Source organism: Chamaea fasciata, unplaced genomic scaffold (genome assembly GCF_029207755.1).
Source record: "Chamaea fasciata isolate MVZ Bird 193981 ecotype frontalis unplaced genomic scaffold, bChaFas1.0.hap1 SCAF_16, whole genome shotgun sequence".
In the NCBI taxonomy this organism is placed as follows: domain Eukaryota; kingdom Metazoa; phylum Chordata; class Aves; order Passeriformes; family Sylviidae; genus Chamaea; species Chamaea fasciata.
Genome location: NW_027094101.1, coordinates 8148935 through 8166247, shown reverse-complemented (window position 1 = coordinate 8166247; position 17313 = coordinate 8148935). Strand labels below are relative to the sequence as shown.

General features: G+C 54.1%; 1 protein-coding gene across 2 annotated transcripts in view; it reads left to right on the top strand.

Annotated features, from left to right (window-relative positions):
* MAP2K3 (mitogen-activated protein kinase kinase 3) overlaps positions 1-13779 on the top strand; it is a 29951-nt gene extending 16172 nt beyond the window's left edge. For both annotated transcript variants that reach the window (XM_066198073.1, XM_066198072.1), the window contains exons 2-13: positions 474-506; positions 882-951; positions 2758-2806; positions 5240-5353; positions 5832-5951; positions 6110-6226; positions 6376-6427; positions 7226-7353; positions 7919-7996; positions 9775-9914; positions 10594-10639; positions 11049-13779. In XM_066198073.1, coding sequence (XP_066054170.1) covers positions 474-506; positions 882-951; positions 2758-2806; positions 5240-5353; positions 5832-5951; positions 6110-6226; positions 6376-6427; positions 7226-7353; positions 7919-7996; positions 9775-9914; positions 10594-10639; positions 11049-11132 — 1031 coding nt within the window. In that variant the 3' untranslated portion in view covers positions 11133-13779. The remainder of the gene's footprint in view (positions 1-473; positions 507-881; positions 952-2757; positions 2807-5239; positions 5354-5831; positions 5952-6109; positions 6227-6375; positions 6428-7225; positions 7354-7918; positions 7997-9774; positions 9915-10593; positions 10640-11048) is intronic.
* Positions 13780-17313: the final 3534 nt, after the last annotated feature.

Here is a 17313-nt window from a genome sequence, read left to right as displayed (position 1 = left end):
AGTCACTCCTGATGCCTTGTCCTGGTGCCTCAGCCTGTGCAAGCCCAGATTTGTGAGGGGTTTCACTGCTGGCTGACAGTCAGCTTCATGTCTGGTTTTCCCTTTGTTGTGGATGGGGTGTCCTCTCTCCTGCTGGGACTAACCCCTTGCTTTTGCTGGATGTCCCTCTGTGGTCATTGCCCTCCATGCCAGATCCAACCCTGGCTCTTCCCAGGAAGGCCAGGCTGGGGCTGGGGGCCACGGAGCCTCTGGACAGGGAATGTTTTTTGGGAGCCCTGCACATCACTAATGGCGTGGGGACCTCTTGTGGCTGGAGAAACGGGGATGGGGCCAGGCTTGGCTGTGCTCCCAAAGCCCAGCTGCCTCCCTCTCCTGGAGCTCTCCTGGGCCCATGAGCCATGAGGGGTACAGGGCTGCTCTCTGCTTTGGCTGGAGCATGGAGGCTGAGCCGGTGTCTCGTTTTTCTCTTTCAGATTCCAAAGGATCATTGGAGCCACACAAACCAGGCAAGTGCCCAGCAGAAATTGCAGTTTTCACCCCAGAAAGGGTTTAAATCCCAAAGAGAGAGGACTGTTAATGGCCATGTAGGGTAAAGAGCTGTTTTGGGGTACAGTGCTTGGCTGCAAGACCTGGAAAATGGTCTGTTAGTGCACCCTTGGCTATTTCTACAGAGCAATGTTCAACAGTGTCACTGAGAGCCACTTGTGCTCTGCCTCTTGCCTGAAATTTTGGGCAAGTGGTCACTGTGACCTTCTTGGCATTTTGCTGACCATGGTGAGGGGTCCAAGCCCTGCATTCCCTGCTTAATGGCTGCTGGCAAGAGGGTGCTTGAAGGAAAGAAGCAAAAATCCATTTGCTCACGTGTGCATCTTCTCTTGCAGTGAAAGGCAAGAAGAAAAGGGATCTGAGGATAACATGTGTCCCCATCAAACCACCCGTTGCCAACACAACGTGAGTATCTCTGCTGCTTAAAGAGGTTCTCCAGAGCTGGATTTGGCACTTCCTTGAGGGGAATGGGCTGTGAAGACTTCCCAAAATCAGCATAGCTATTCTTTTCTCTTAAGCTGTGACTGGTGGGTGATGAGGAGGAATTGCACATGTGTGTGCAGACATGAGCACAGCGTGTGTCTCTCTGGGAGGTGCCTGTTTGATAGGAAATGTCCTAAAGGCAAAGGCTCAGAATCCTCTGGGGAGCCCTCCTCAGTCTTTCTGCCATGGATCTGCCGATGCCAAAGGGCAAAGATGTGGTAGAGAGAGTGAATCTGCCTGAGGGAAGAAGGGGGAAGAATTCTAGTGCAGGGAAAAAGAAGAGCTGGTGGTAGCTGCACCACAACAAGAGCCAGAGGCACTAAGGGAGTGTTTTACATGACCTGAGTATCAGGTTTAGTTTGAGTTGTTTGCAGCTCCTTACCCTGCTAAAAGGAGGACACAGGGACACAGACATCTTGCACTGTTGTGCTGTTTGGTGCTGGGGCCAGTGCCCAGCAGTATCTCAGGGCACTGGAATTTCTCCCTCCCTGCCCTGTTTGCTTCGAGCTGCTGATGCTTGTTATGCCATGGGGGAGAGCCCAGGGTAGCAGTGCTTGGCTTGACAAAGAGCAGATGGCTAAAATTCCACTTCCATGGTGTTCTTCCAAAACACTTCGGGCATCGCCGCTGCTGAGCCTTGTTTGCTCCAGAAACCTGTTCTAGAGAGCTCTCCCAGCTCCAGGAGAGCAGTGAAGTCCCCAAAAGAAAATTCTCACTGCTGAAAACCCCAGGTAGAAAGGGGGAGGCAGTGGAGCTCCCCCACTGATGCTGTGCAGCCTCGCACAGCCCTGCCCTGCGTGTGACAACCACCTCCTTCCCCCACGGGCACATTTGTCTCTGCTCCTGCCAGAGTTTGAATTTCCCCTGGAGAAGGCCTCACGCTGGAGTCTGCAGGGCTTTGCATGCCCAGAGGCTGGTGCAAGCTGTCCACAGCTCCTTTCCTCCCTGCTTTTCAAGCTGCAGTGCAAATATTTGCGCAGTGCAAGGCTTTTGCTCAGAGCCCAAAGTACTTCCTTGAAGCCTGAGGCTGCTCTGATGGGAATTGAGACTAAACTAGTTGAGCAATCTCTGCTCTCAGAAGCTCCCAGGGGATGGGGAGAGCCCAGAAGTGAGGCACGAAGGGCACAACACTCACGGTGGCTTTAAAAGTGCCGTGCTGCCCAGAATGGGAAGTGGGCAGCAGTGAGGAAAAAAGCCATAAAGGGCAACTTTCACCTGCCTGGTGTTGTGCAAAGGGTGACACCAAAGTGCTGCCTGCTCTGCCTGCCTGGAACAGGCAGCAGAGTGTACACAAATGATTCACCAGGGAGGAATTACCTGTTGTTCCCTCGCGTGCGTTTCGGGCTCCGTGGCTGTGCTGTTACAACACCTGCCTGTCAAAACACGACAGCTGAGCTGCTCTGCCACAGAAAACGTCTCATCCTGCTGCTCTCAGCTCCTCAGGCTCCTCTCCTGAGCAGGAATGGTTTCACAGCCTGGTGGTTTGGTGCATGTCTCACCTGGCTGACTCCCCGGGGTTCTCACTGTGCCCCGTGGGTGTGGGGTGAGGTGTTACTGGCACGATTTAAAGCATTTGTGGGTGTTTGGAGGGGGTTGGTTGGAACCTACAACGAGGCACAGGGGGGAAAAGCAGCAGCTGAAAGTGCCCAGAGGAATGTGAAACCTGGCTCTGGCCAAGAAAGGTGAATGAAGCTGGGATTTCTCCTGACTCTGTCTCTTTTCTTGCAGGCCCCCGAGGAACTTGGACTCCAGGGCGTTCATTACCATTGGAGATAAAGTACGTGTCAATGGGGTTTGTTTCTTTTGCTTGCTTCCAGTTTGGTTTTCCCTGGGCATTGAGAGCTCTGTGGGATTGTGCCTTGCAGCCTGTCAGATCAGGAGTGCAGCCTCATGAGGTACAACTTTCAATCTAAACCATTCTAGGATGACCCAACCCATGTGTCCTAAATGAGGGTGCCCTCACCAAGCTCTCAGACTGTCCCTAACAAAGTCCCTTTATCTTGCCTACCCACAGGTCCGTGTTGCTGCTTGAGGCCCAGGAGAAGCTGGGCACAAAGTTTCTCTCTGGTTCTCCAAAGTCTTTCCTAGTGACCTGATGAAAAACACTGCTAGAAATAGCCACTGTGTCTCTTTTATTTCATTCTCTTGTTATGGGCTCTCTTGGGGCTGCAGAAGCTGTTTGCAAATGAGCTAAAAATACCCTGCATTGGATCAGCCCTATATCTAGACCCTTCCAGGCTGGGAGGTGGCTTGGCTGATGGGATCTGGGTCCCTTGACCTCAGTGCAAGGATTAGGATTGAGGAGAGGAAGCTTTGGCTGGGTCCAGGGAACAATCCTGCTGCCTGTGCTGTTTTCTGGGCCTGGCATCCTGTGTAGCAGGAACTCTGGGAGAGGTGCTCTCTGTGGCAGCCTGGGCACTGTGTGTGCAAGGGGAGAGTGCTGCAGCTTAGGGAGAACTCTCTAGAGTCACTTCCTTGCCTGCGGCAGTGTTTGCAGGAAGGGTCTGGTCTGGGTATTTTGGAGTGACATGATGGAGAAGAGGACTTGGGCAGAATTCCAGCTGTAGGAGAGGGGCTGGTTGGTGACCTCTGGTCTATGGGACCTGCACAGGCCATGCTGTGCATCCCATTGTCCTGGGAGGGAAGGTGGCTGCATCCCTCACTTCTTGTTGCTGGGCAGGGCAGGGCTGGTTCCTGGAGCGTGCTGGGAACCGCCAGCTTCTGGGGAAGCCTCGGGGCGAATGCCAGGAAAGGAAAAACACAATAACCTGGAACAACTGCAGAACACGTGTCCCAAAAGCACCACCAGATCCTTCCTGGAGGCCTCTGCGAGCCTGCACTGCTGCTCCTCTGCCAGCTGCCCATGGTGGGAGGTCGGACGTGTCCCCTCAGCCCTGCTCTCCTCATTCCAGGATCCACGTCCTGCCCAGGAAAGGGCCGGCACCTTCCTGTGCTGGGCAGAGCATAGCTCAGCTCTGAGCTCAGGCACAGCCCTCCCTCGCTCCCTGCCTGCCACATCTGGCTGGAATCAACAGCCACATCTGGCTGGAACCAGCGGAGCCAGGGCTGGTGGGAAGGTCCGGCAGACCTGGTGGCTGTGGCCAGTGCTGAGGGGACAGTGCCGAGGGGACAGTGCTGCCCAGGGACCTGGCAGCCACATCTCCCAGCCTGGCTCCTCCACGTTTCCTCTCTCCCTGCTCAGGGTGTGGCTCGCAGGCACCGTGTGTATCTGGAGCTGTGCCGTGCTCCTGTCCCACCCTCGCTGCCTTTGTGGGGCAGTTTGGCATCCTGGTATTATTTTCGTTCCCTGAGACCGGAGGAAAACTGGAGGCTGGATAAAGCCCGGCTAAAAGGAGGCCTGTGACTTATTAGCAGCGATGAATGCCGGTTCCAAAAATAGCCCGTGTCTCACTCGTGCCCTGCCCAGCAGAGCCAGCAATTACAGGGGAACGTGTCTTTAGGGAAACTTGTTTGTGGGTTGTGCAGGAGCTCGCTGGCTCCCTGCTGTGTCCTGCATTCACTGGGGTGAGCACTGGCCATGGGGGTTTTTTTCCCAGCTTGAAGCACCACTTAGGTAGTTGTTTTCTCAGTGTTAACTCAGGTTTTACCTTGCTGGCAGCTTTTTGGTGGTAGGAGAAAGTATCGGAAACCAGTTTGAACTCAGTGATAATTAGAAATGGAGTTGCTGTGTGCATCTCATTCAAGAGAGGCTTTGCACAGGCATTGTTAGACACACACAGGTGTATTTGTGACTGAGGATTTTTGGGATGTGGGGAGAGGTGAGGGATCCCTGGCCGCACACAGGGGTTTGGAGCTGTGGTGGAGGCTCCTGACTGCTGTCTGTGTTGTTAAAGTCCTGCAAATAGTTCAGCAACTGCAGAAATACCCTTGTGTGGGTAATCCCCCGCAGGCAGAGAGGCACCCAGCCTTTGCTGCCCTTTCTAATGGCAACGTTCTCTGGGCTTAAAGGATGAAAGTCCTGATCTCCAGCTGCAGAGGGGGGAATTAAATGAACCCTGGTGAGCCTGGGGTGAGAAGGTTTGGGCTGTGATTCAACAGAGCCAAAAATACCCCCATCCTCTCTAAGCGTGGTGCCTCTGTAAGGTACCATTGCTTCAAATGCTCTGCACGAGCGAGCTGAAAGCATTGCTGATGTCCTTGTTGATAAACGTGCTTGTCCCTGATGCCATTTTGTCCTCTCTTCCTGAAGAACTTTGAGGTGGAAGCTGATGACCTGGTGGCCATTTCGGAGCTGGGCCGTGGTGCCTATGGCGTGGTGGAGAAGGTCCGGCACGCGCAGAGCGGCACCATCATGGCCGTGAAGGTGAGGACACCTGGGGACACCTGGGTGGGATGGGCAGCAGGAGGGGCAGCTCCCAGGGAGCAGAGGAGCTGCTGAGCTCCACTGGGTTGTGGCGAAATGGGGACGGGCTTATCTGGGTTTGGCAGCCTGTGGTGTTCCCGGTGTGGTTTGGTCAGTGGGGGGTCCGTGCCGATAGTGGCTGGGCACGGTGGGATTGATAACAGGCTTGGAAATGCAGGATTGGTGCCTGCAGGGCAAGGCTGGGGTGTCAGAGTGCCTGTCCAGGCTGCTGGCCTGGCCCTGCATCCGCTGCAGAGCGTGCCAAGGGTTTGGCATTCCTTAAGGTTCTTTGGGCGTCTCCTCCTGGGTGCTGCTGGCTGCAGAATAAGGATAAAACGCCCTGGCCCCAGAACTGCAGGTCCTGAGTCAGGCTGGGGGATGATGGTGTCACCCCACCTTACACCTTACACCAAACCCTTCTCCTTCATATTTGTCTCAGAGGATTCGAGCCACTGTGAACACTCAGGAGCAGAAGAGGTTGTTGATGGACCTGGACATCTCCATGAGGACAGTGGACTGTTTCTACACAGTCACCTTCTACGGAGCCCTCTTCCGTGAGGTACTGACCTGGTGGGTGCCTGGGGGCACCTGGGGCTCTGGGCTTGCACTGGTGGCACCAAACTGTCCCCAAACACCCCTGTGTTCTTCAGCCCAGCTCTTTACCTCCCTCGGATTTCCAGGGAATTCCCTCTCAGCTGCTTTCTCTCCGTCCCGCAGGGTGATGTGTGGATCTGCATGGAACTCATGGACACCTCCCTAGATAAATTCTACAAGAAAGTGCTGGAGAAGAAGAAAACCATCCCTGAAGACATTTTGGGGAAAATGGCTGTGTCTGTGAGTAGCTCTTGGGTTCTTCGATGGGTTTGTGCCTGCCCTGAGCCTGCTGGAGGCCTCTCCTGAGGCCTGTGGTGTGTTTGCAGTGAGAGGCTGCTGCTGCTGCTGCGTGTGACTGATGGGTGCTTTCTCACTCTGTTTGTCCCCAGATTGTACGAGCTCTGGAGCACCTGCACAGTAAACTGTCTGTAATCCATAGAGGTAAATGCTGGATGGGGTTAGTGGAGTGTGGCTGGAGATCCAACTTTGAAATAAGCTAGGGGAGGACTCCTTTCCAGGTGTGCTGTGTCCCTCTGGGATCAGCCTAAAGTGGAATCTGCCGGTGCTTAGGACTGTGGTGAACAGCTTTAGATGCTTGTTCCTGAGATGCTTCCCTTTTTGCAAAATGCTCCCTTCCTCCTTTCCAGATGAAGGGTTGAATGTAACAACAGAATTCCTCACTACCTGTGTTTTATGGGCATCTCTGTCCCTCTTGGAGTACAGAAGTGCCTTGAAAGCAGCTCTTGGAGATAAAATCCCCAAATCCTCCTGGCTGGGTAGTTTTAGCAAAGTAAGGGCTGAAGGAGACCTTAAAAAATCACAGGTGGGAATTGTAACACCCAGGTCTTGCTCTCCATCCTGGTAAAGTCCCTTGTGCAGTTGTGGACAGATCAGGATGTGCATGAGACCAACTGTCCTGAAGATTTGGTAGAGCTATGCTTTTAAGGCTATGCTGGGCACATAAATCTCTCCTAAGGAGCTGGGGGTAAACTCCTCAACATTTTATTTCAATCTTTTGACCTGTCTGGTTAGGGAGGGGGCTTATTCTCCCTGAAGGACATGATTGTAGTTTACCTGCGAATGACTTTTATTGCAATAAGACGGGTGGGGTTTTGTCTCCCTCCCCCTGTGTTGGGGCCTGCCTGGTCCCTCCCAGGCCTGCAGGGAATTGCCTGTTCTTTCTCAGACTCTTCAATACACCTGCAAGTGCCCAATTTGCTCTCTTGCCTTTCCTCTCAGATGTGAAACCTTCCAACGTGCTGATCAACAAGGAGGGACACGTGAAGATGTGTGACTTTGGGATCAGTGGGTACTTGGTGGACTCTGTTGCCAAGACCATGGATGCTGGCTGCAAACCCTACATGGCTGTAAGTGCATCCCTGTGCAGCCTCAGCCCTGACTGCAAGAGGCTGTTGCTTAGAAATCAGTCTGTTCCACCTCCACCCTGAGATAAAAGCCACTCAGGAGTACTCTGGTCTCCCTGACTCAGCAGAGCCTCCCTTTAAGCCCAGCTCTGTGTGTTAATCCCACAGCAACTCTCCCTCTGCCCCTTCCATTTGCAGAAGGATACAAAACTGCCTGGTGCTGGTTGTGGCACTGCTCCTTGTTGGATAGAAAGTGCTGAGGCTTTTCTTGGCAGGATTGTTCAGTTTCATCCTCGAGTCAGTGTGAATTTCCCTTTGCCATCTGTGGCATCCTTGTGGGAAGCGTGTGTTCCTGAGGCAGGGATCATGCAAGTCTCACTCTCCTGCAAAGAGGGAGAGTTGATGTGAGTTGTGTGGAGCAAGATGTGGCTTTCATGAGAGCTAGATTTAACCTCAGACCCTGAGCCAGGGAAATCCACCCAGCCTGGCTTTTGGAGCCAGAGGTTTGCTCTGTGGGGTTTGTACTGGGAAAGCAGGAGTGGTAACATCTCCCATTTTGCTGTTACAGCCAGAAAGAATAAACCCTGAGCTGAACCAGAAGGGCTACAACGTGAAGTCGGATGTCTGGAGCCTTGGGATCACAATGGTAACACCAAAGGCTGGGATCTGTGTCGGCAGCCCTGGGGTTGGGATGGGCTTTGGGCAGGTGGGGCTGTACCCCTGCTGTGAGCAGTGCCAGCTGGGTGGGTGCTCATCAAGCGGGACTCAATTCGAGCCTGACAGCTCAGGGCAATGAGGTTAATTAATTACCCAGGGAATTCAGGCTCCCAGCGGACAGTATCAGGGTGACAATGAGTATCCACGCTGAGTATCCAAGATCTTGGCTCTGAGTTGCTCTGCAGCTCCCTGCCTGCTGGCTGAGGGGTGGTCAGTGGAGCAGGGTTTGCTGCAGCCTTCCTGCTTCAGTCCCCTCATGTCACCAGAGCCTTGCAGGGGATTCCAGTCGTGCTGCAGTGAGAGCTGCTGTGTGCGGTTTGCAGCAAATCCTGCCTGCGGGGTAGCTCAGAGCAGCCAACAGGAAGGGGAAATGCTTTCAGTTCCAAAATTGCAGCTGCTCGGGATGGTTTATCTGCCTCCTGCAAGAAACAGATCTTGCAGAAAGCAGCTGAGATCCTCTGGCGCCAGTGGACAAAGGAAATCCCAGCTGTTGCCTCCAAGGGATGCTGCCCGAGAAACAGCTCCTGCTTTCCAGGAGACTCTCTCTGTGAGGGTAGATGGTTTTCAGGAATTTCTCCTGTGCCCTCTTAGCCATGTTGTTTTGGGGGCTGCATCCCTGCGTTTGTGCATGCTGTGTCTTGGCAAATATTCCCTCTTCCCCAGCGTGGTTTCATCCACTGTACCCAACCCAAGCCCCTCTCCCTGGTGTCCCCATGCCAGCACAGAGCTGGTCTGGCTGACTGGAAATGTCATCAGCTCTGAGCTGCAGGAAGCTGTGGGACAGGAGCCTGAGTGATGGAATATCCAAACCTTCCCAAAGCTGGAAGGGAGAGAGGAGCTTGCTGAAAGTTGGCCAGCCTGCAGCTGAATGGAGCCCCAAAATATTTGGTTCCCTCTTGTGTCTTCCTCCTGGGCTGGCTTCCTCGGTTTTTTTTTAGTTTTATTTTCTTTATGAAGGGGTTGGATTGTTTTCAGACCAGACAGTTTGTGGGCCATTGAGTTGCAGGCTTATTCCAGGCCTTCCTGGGCTGGTGGCTTCATTCAGTTTTGCAGCAGCAGGAACTGAGCTCCCCTGACCTGAGCCACAGGCAGGGCTCTGTCCCAATCTCTGTCCTTTCAGGTTTGTTTTTCCTCCCATCCCATCATGCCCTACCAGGCAGGTATCAAGGTTCTGTTGCCCATTTTGAGACAGGAATTGATCCTTGGCATGAGGAGATTGCCCAGGAGCTGTGACAGACTTTTTCCTGCTTAAATAAGGGATGGAGCAGAGGTGACTTGTAGGAAGAACCCAGTAATTGAGGTGGTTTTGGCAAAATGATGTTCTAGCACTTAATTTTTCTTGGGTTTGTGGATTTTTTTGTGTGTTTAGCTCTTGCAGTGCCAGCCCAAGGCCCAGAGGCTGCCTTAGGGCCAGCAGAGCACTTTGGAAGCCAGTGCAGAAACTGTGTGCTGTTATTATTATCTTTTCAAATAATCCCATTTTACATATCTTTTGTGACTTCCTGTAAATGCATTAATATGCTGAACCAGCCTGAAAAGGAAGTATTTTTGGCCTCTGGGTCTTCGTATTTAAAAAAACAAAAGTGGTATGACCCAAATTGAAAATGGTTTCTAAGGAAAAGAGGGTTTTCCTTTGAATCTGAGCTAGCTGAGCATGGTGGGGTTGTGCTTGGTGTGTGTCTCACGTTGCCCTGCTTCCATCCCCAGATTGAACTGGCCATTCTCCGCTTCCCATACGAGTCCTGGGGCACGCCCTTCCAGCAGCTCAAGCAGGTGGTGGAGGAGCCCTCGCCCCAGCTGCCACCTGAACGCTTCTCCAAGGACTTTGTGGACTTCACAGCACAGTGGTGAGGCTCCAGCAGGGACTGCTGGCTCTGCCAGCCTGGCTGAGGAGGAGCCCTGATCTGTAGGGGTTGGAGTGGGGCTGGGTTTGCTGTCCTTTTGGGAGCCCTTTTCTCCCCTCCTCGCTGTACCTGGTGCTCAGCATGGCCGGAAGCGCTGCCCAAACTGGTTTTGCTCTCAGCCTGACTCACCCAGGCTGGCTGGAAGGTGCAGAGGTTTCTCTTCCCCTTTTCCTGTCACTGCTGCTGAAATGTTGGTGTTTTCTGGCATAGTGGCAGTGAAACCAGAAGCAACCCCTGGCAGCCTCTGGGTGAAAGCTGCTTTGTGGTTTTGTGGGAAGCTGCTCCCCCCAGGGTGTCCCCTGCTGCCTGGAGCTGCCAGGCAAACCCTGCAGGTGCTGGGAAACCATATCCTCTCCTTTCCAGTTGTTCTGGTCTCTGTGGGGCAGACTGCAGAGCTGCTTGGCTTGTGCTTTTTGTGGCAAAACACTGAGTTGCCCTTCCCCAGTTGCCTGCCTGGCTGCTTTGCTGGTGCTTCAAACCTGCTCAGCCAAGGAGGGAGAGGGGTGGTTGCAGCCCACAGGGAGCATTTCATGTTGAGTGTGGAGATCCCCTGTGACAGACCCCATACAGCAAAAGAAGAAGATCCTACAGCCTTTTTCTCCCTTTTCCTTTTTCCTTCCAGCTTAAGGAAGAACCCAGCTGAGCGAATGAACTATTTAGAACTTATGGTAAGTGCAGAGCTGTTTCTGCTGGTCTTTATTCCCAATTTTGTAACTCAAATCACCTCAAAATACTTGGGTGATTTTTCAGGCATGGAGAGGGATGGGTGTAGTGCGTCAGAGGTGGAAGGCTGTGCTGATTTCATAGGTGTTAAAGTCAGGGATTTCCAGGTGTTTTCTCCCTCTGTCCTGTCTACTCTTGGAGAGTTTAGACCTCGAAGGATGGTTGTACAGCTGCCAAGGTGGGGTGTCCTGCTCAAGCTGAAGTGAGAAATGCCAAAGTGCATCTTTTAGCTGAAGAGTGCTGTCTGTGGGAGTCTGGGAGGACGTTGGAGTCTGCCTCCAGCTGTGTGACATCCCCCGGGGGTCTGTGCTTGGCCTTGGTGTCAGCTGACGTTTTCTTTGCTCTCCTTGGCAGGAACACCCTTTCTTTACCTTGCACGACACCAAAGAGACTGACATGGCCTCCTTCGTGACAGAGATCCTCGGGGAAGACTCCTAACTCCCAGCTGCCAGCTTCCTGCAGTCCCTCCATCCCAGCTTTCCCCGCAGGAGAGCGAGCAAGGACTCGAGTTCAAGGTGGTTTGCACAAATCACAAATCGAACCTCCCTGGCCTGAGGGCATCTCTGGCCCCATCTGGCCTCGAAATCTCTTTTCTCTTTGCCCTGAGGAAAAAAATCCCCCAGGAGAAACCTTTTGAAGGCAACACCTTCCCAGCTAAGCCAAGGACTCTGAAGGCTCAGGAGGTCCCAGGAGAGGAGCAGTGCCTAGGCAGGCAGAGGGTGCCCCCCCAGTACCCAGCGCACAGCACACGGGGTTGTGTTTCTTTGCTGCCAGGGGAAGGCAGAGAGACTCGGTGGTGCTGTGCTTCTCCCACTCCTCTCCTGCCTGCCCAAAGCCCCTTCCCTGGAGTCTGGTCCCACTTGCCTTCCCTCTGTGCCTGGCTCTCTGCCTCAGGAGCCCCTGCAGCTTTAGGGGCTCATGGGGCTCCCTGGGCTGCTGCTCGCACCAGAGGCTCTTTTACTGCCTGGCTCCACACCTTAAGGCAGCACCAACTTGGGCATCCCTCTCCCTCAATCAATGCTGCTCCCTTGAGCAGCATTTTTCCACGATTTTCCCACCGTGACACAAGCTGCAGCCCACGCTGTCCCCAAGCCTGCCCGTGGGACTTCACCCAGCATCCATCCCATCCCTCATGGGCACCAGGTGATGGAGAGACAGCAGGTGCCCCGTGCTGCCTCTCCTCCCTCCTCCCTGGGCTGGGAGGAGACATCCCTGCTCCGGGCATCACCTTCCACAGCCCTGGCTGCCTCCACCTTCCCTGGCTCCCTGAGGAGACGCTGCTCCATCTGCTTTTCCAACGTGGAGCTGCTGTCAGACCTCTCACTGTGACACCCGCTCCTTCCAGAGGCTGAACTCGCACCCCTCGTGTCCCAAACTGTCCCCAACCCCTGCGGGTGCCAGCGAGAGCCAAACCCCAGTGACTGGCCCGGGGCTGCTCACACTTGTACATTTGATGTCTATATATAATGGACTTTGTAACGTGTTTCCTAGGTTTGATCTAACTCGCTATAAATTAAAGCCCTTCTGTGTGGGAGGAGGGAGGAGCAGTTTCCTTCTCTGCTGACAAATCCACTGTGAAAACCTGATGTGTTTCCCCGTGCTCCCGGCCCGAGGAGCCAGGGGAGCCGGAGGGGTTTCTGGCTTCTACTGTACATGATCACGGATAAACGCACCGGCTATGGATTTTGGTTTAGGGTTTTTTTTTGTTTTTGTTTTTTTTTTTAAATAATTGAGTTTTTCCGAAGGATTTTTTTTTTCTTTTCTAATATATATTTGTGTGTGTGTACGTGTGCTCTATATATTATATATATTTTTAAATCCATGATGAATGTGTGGATGTCTATGTGGCCAGCAGATCTGGCGTAATGTGTTTTCTGGCTAAATTTGGGCAGGTGGGGAAGGGGTCACTAGAAAACACTCTGGCCTAAGATTACTTTTTCTTTCTTTCTTTTTTAAAGAAATGCATCTATTTTTTAACTGAATCTTTTAAAAATGTTCCTGAAATTCATGCCCTGGAGGCCTGGATTTCAGGGTGAATTTCCAGTGTTCAGGGTCCCCCTCAATGAAGAATGATGTCCCCTTAAATTCATTATCCCCCTCCTGCAGTCCAGGGTTTTGATGCAGTGCTGGGGACCCCCTGCCTGGGAACTGGGGTGCTCCACACCATCCATCCCCACGAGCTGCTTCTGGGAAAGCTGCTTTGGGGCAAATGGTTTTCAGTCCTTGATGCATCACCCAGCCACGCTTTTCCCTGTGCCATCCCTCTGATCCCCCTCCCTGAGTCAACAAACCCTGAGGGGACCAGCCCAGGTGGAGCTGCATAAACCTTGTTCAGCTTCAGTTCGACCCTGACCCCCCAGCCCACCTCTGGATGGAAGATAAGGAAGTGATTGATGTTCTCCATGTCTCCCTCCTCCTCATCGTGCTCTGCAAACCACCCAACACTCACCTGTATCTGCTTGGTTTGACAGCTTTGCTGCTGAGATGTACAATTGTATTTTTTTTTCATAGTTGGTTACTTTGGATTATTTTTGTCTTGAGTTGAGCTTTTGGGTTTTCTCCCTTCTCTCTTTGTTTAAACCCTTTTCCCCTTCCTTTAACTCACCCTTTTCTGGTGCTTTGGGGAACTGTGTTCATTTTTAAAAAAAAATTTTTTTTTGCATGCTTTTTATTTTTTTCTGCATTTCTCCTCCTGGAGAAAGTCCTGATTTCTGTATTTTGGGATAAGGGAGCATCTGCCCTTTGAAACACAGGGGAGACGGCTCTGGGATGGGCTTGGGCCCCTGTGGATGAGCTGAGGCTTTGATGAGGAGGCAAACACACCCCACCTCGCTGTGCCGTCTCCTCTGCTTCATTCAACACAGGTCTTACCTGTCTAAATCCCGTGTCCCATTTCACCTCCCTGCTTCCCTGTCCCACTGTGTTCCCTCTGCAGTGGCAGTTCCCTGGGGAGAACCAGCTTGGCTTTAAGGTGGGTGAGGATTTTGACTCACATGGGAAGCCCCTCTCCCCTTTTATTTTTGGGAATGATCTGTACCCTTCAACCCCCCTCCTTGATTCTAATAAAATTCACCCTCAAACCTGCTGCTTCTGTCTCCTCTTACTGCTGTTTGAGTATCAGCTGAGGGCTGTTTTGGGCAGCAGCTTGGAGGGGTGCACTGTAGGATATTTTGGGGTGATGCTGCTCCTAATTTGGGGATTGTACACGCTGTGCCCCTTGGGATGGGATCCCTGGAGCAGCCTCCGTGGGACTGAGGGGGCAGCAGCCTGGGGAGTGATCCTGCTCCTCCTGTACTTTGGTGATGCTGGTTCCAGGCTGGAGCTTGTACAATCAAGGGACCCCCGGAGCTTTCCCCGCCCGGGAGCGCTGCCAGGGGCTGCCCAGGGTTCTGCTGCTCCTGCGGCCGGGCAGGAGGGTGGCGGTGTGGGTTTCTGGGGCAGGGGGACGCTCTCTATGGATTGAGGATCCCCTCGAGTCGAGGGTCCCGGGGCAGCACGAGCTGCCCGCGGCCGCGAGGGGGAGGCAGCGCCCGGCGCCGGGACCGGGCGGGACACGGCGGGATGAGCCTGGATCCGCGGGGTGAACATCCAACCGGGACACGGCGGGATGAGCCTGGATCCGCGGGGTGAACCTCCACCGGGACACGGCGGGATGAGCCTGGATCCGCGGGGTGAACATCCACCGGGACACGGCGGGATGAGCCTGGATCCGCGGGGTGAACATCCAACCGGGACACGGCGGGATGAGCCTGGATCCGCGGGGTGAACATCCACCGGGACACGGCGGGATGAGCCTGGATCCGCGGGGTGAACATCCAACCGGGACACGGCGGGATGAGCCTGGATCCGCGGGGTGAACATCCAACCGGGACACGGCGGGATGAGCCTGGATCCGCGGGGTGAACATCCACCGGGACACGGCGGGATGAGCCTGGATCCGCGGGGTGAACATCCAACCGGGACACGGCGGGATGAGCCTGGATCCGCGGGGTGAACATCCAACCGGGACACGGCGGGATGAGCCTGGATCCGCGGGGTGAACATCCAACCGGGACACGGCGGGATGAGCCTGGATCCGCGGGATGAGCCTGGATCTGCGGGGTGAACATCCACCGGGACACGGCGGGATGAGCCTGGATCCGCGGGGTGAACATCCACCGGGACACGGCGGGATGAGCCTGGATCCGCGGGGTGAACATCCACCGGGACACGGCGGGATGAGCCTGGATCTGCGGGATGAACATCCACCGGGACACGGCGGGATGAGCCTGGATCCGCGGGATGAGCCTGGATCTGCGGGGTGAACATCCACCGGGACACGGCGGGATGAGCCTGGATCCGCGGGGTGAACATCCACCGGGACACGGCGGGATGAGCCGGGATCCGCGGGATAAGCCTGGATCTGCGGGATGAGCCGGGATCCGCGGGATGAGCCTCCAGTGGCGGCAGGAGCCGGCGGAGTCCCCCCTCTCCATCCCAACCTGCTGTGACCCCCCCTCTCGGCACCTCCCAGCCCTCCCTCCAGGGTGCACGGCCGGGATCAGGGCAGGGGAGTCCGGGGGATCGTGCCCATGTGGGAGGGAGTTGCAGGTTTGGCGGGGGACCTGAAGTAAGGAAACAGCTCCCTTCCCAAGTATTTTCCCTGTCAGCCCTCTTTAGGCAGGATCAGGCCAGGGCGACACCGGGTCGCTCGAACACCGGGGTCTTGGTGGCGATGCTTTGCCTGGAAATGGGGCCAAGGGGGGGTCAGCAGTGCTGGGGAGAGCAGGGACACCAGGAACACCCATCCGTGTGGTGTGGGGACACACTTGGAGGGGGCCCGACCTGCCGAGAGCTGGAGTCTGCTCTGTTCCAATTACCAGCTTAATAGCTACATCGAGACCATTAAAAATGCATCACTGCCTCCGAGGAAAGAACTTCAGGAGAAGTGGAAAATTCATCACTTTGAGTTCCCTTATTAGGAGAAAAGGTGTTTTTTTCCCCCCCATTTGTCTCAAACAGAGGCAAAAAGAGGTTATTTCTGCCTGGTGACTCCCCCATGGGACTGTCACGAGGTGCGAACAGGCAGTGCCCAAACCTGGGTGAGAAGGACACAGCTCCCACTGCAGAGAAGGGAAAACTCAGCACACCCAACACAGGGAGGGGGCCACGGGGACCCTCAGGGCTGCAGCAGCTCAGTCCTCCTCAGATGAAGGGCCAACAGCTTTCCCTGCCCTGAGAACACGTGTTGGGAGCATGTAGCGACAATGAGCGACGCAGGGACCACAGGCAGGTGCAAAGGAGTGCTCTTTATTGCCAAAAACCCGGCCTTTTGGGGCAGTTGGCTGGTTATCAGTTCACACAGTTTTAAGGCACAGCAAGTCCAAGTCAACCAAGCACCATACACCATGACGTGGACATGTGGCAGTCACACAGCACATCTCTCACATCTCTCACATCTCTCTACCCCTATTCCAGCTGACCCACTCACTCTCCCATAGTTCCTTCCACTAATCCTGAGTAACAGGCTGGAGCCATGTTACAAGGCCTTCCCTTTATAAAGCCTTACCTCTGGGTGACATGAGCAGTCCCTCTAAAAGGGCAGACCCCAATGCACCCCCCAGTACAGTGCAGGTTTTTGTACTGGTCATACTGGCCCTTTGCAGGGGTGCTTCAGCAGGAACTGTAGTGGTAGGACAAGGAGTAATGGGTTCAAATTGAAAGGGGGAAAATAAAGGTTAGACACACATAAGGAATTCTCGGCTATGAGGGTGGGGAGGCCCTGGCACAGGGTGCCCAGAGAAGCTGTGGCTGCCCCATTCCTGAAAGTGTCCAAGGCCAGGCTGGACGGGGCTTGCAGCAACCTGGGATAGTGGAAGGTGTCCCTGCACATGGCAGGGGGTTGGAACTGGGTCATCTTTAAGGTCTCTTCCAGCCCAAACCATTCAGTACTTCCATTCTATGGTGGTTCTCTCCTGGAGCTCCTGAGCTGGAGCTCACGCTGTTCCTAAGAGCCGTGTGTGGAGGAGGGCTGGCTAATGGATTAGCAGGGGGTGTGATGATGCAGCCAGTTTTCTGGGGCTGAGGGTTATTTATTTTGCTTAATTTTTTTTTTTTTTTTTTTTTTTTTTTTTTTTTTTTTTTTTTTTTTTTTTTTTCCAGACAGTGCCTGAGCCCGTATCTAGGACAGGGGTGGGGTTTTTTTGGTTCGGGTGGCCTGTGGGCACCTTGTCGCTCGATAGTGTAAATTATTGAGTTCACCCAGGCCAGGGGTTTGTACCAGACGTGTTCAATCCTCCCCTAATAGCTGCCTCACCCAGAAACTTCCAAAGCTCTTGTAGCGCCTAAGCGCTAATGAGCTGAAGCTGCAGAATAGCAATGAGGCCTCAGGAATATGGATCAGCCTTTCCTGGCCCAGCCAGAGGCTCTAAAATTGTTTCAGCCGGCACCCAGAGGGACCAGTGCAGCCCAGTTGGGAGGGAAGGGCTTAAGCGAGGTGCATTGGGTGGAAAAGTCTTTGCTGCCCATGAGGAGCTGCTGGGGATGTCTCCCGGCTCTCCTCTCCAAATAGAAGTGTAGGTGGCTTGTTTTGAGGTGAGGAGAGCTCCAACTCTGGTTTAACCACTAGTATCCAGGTGCT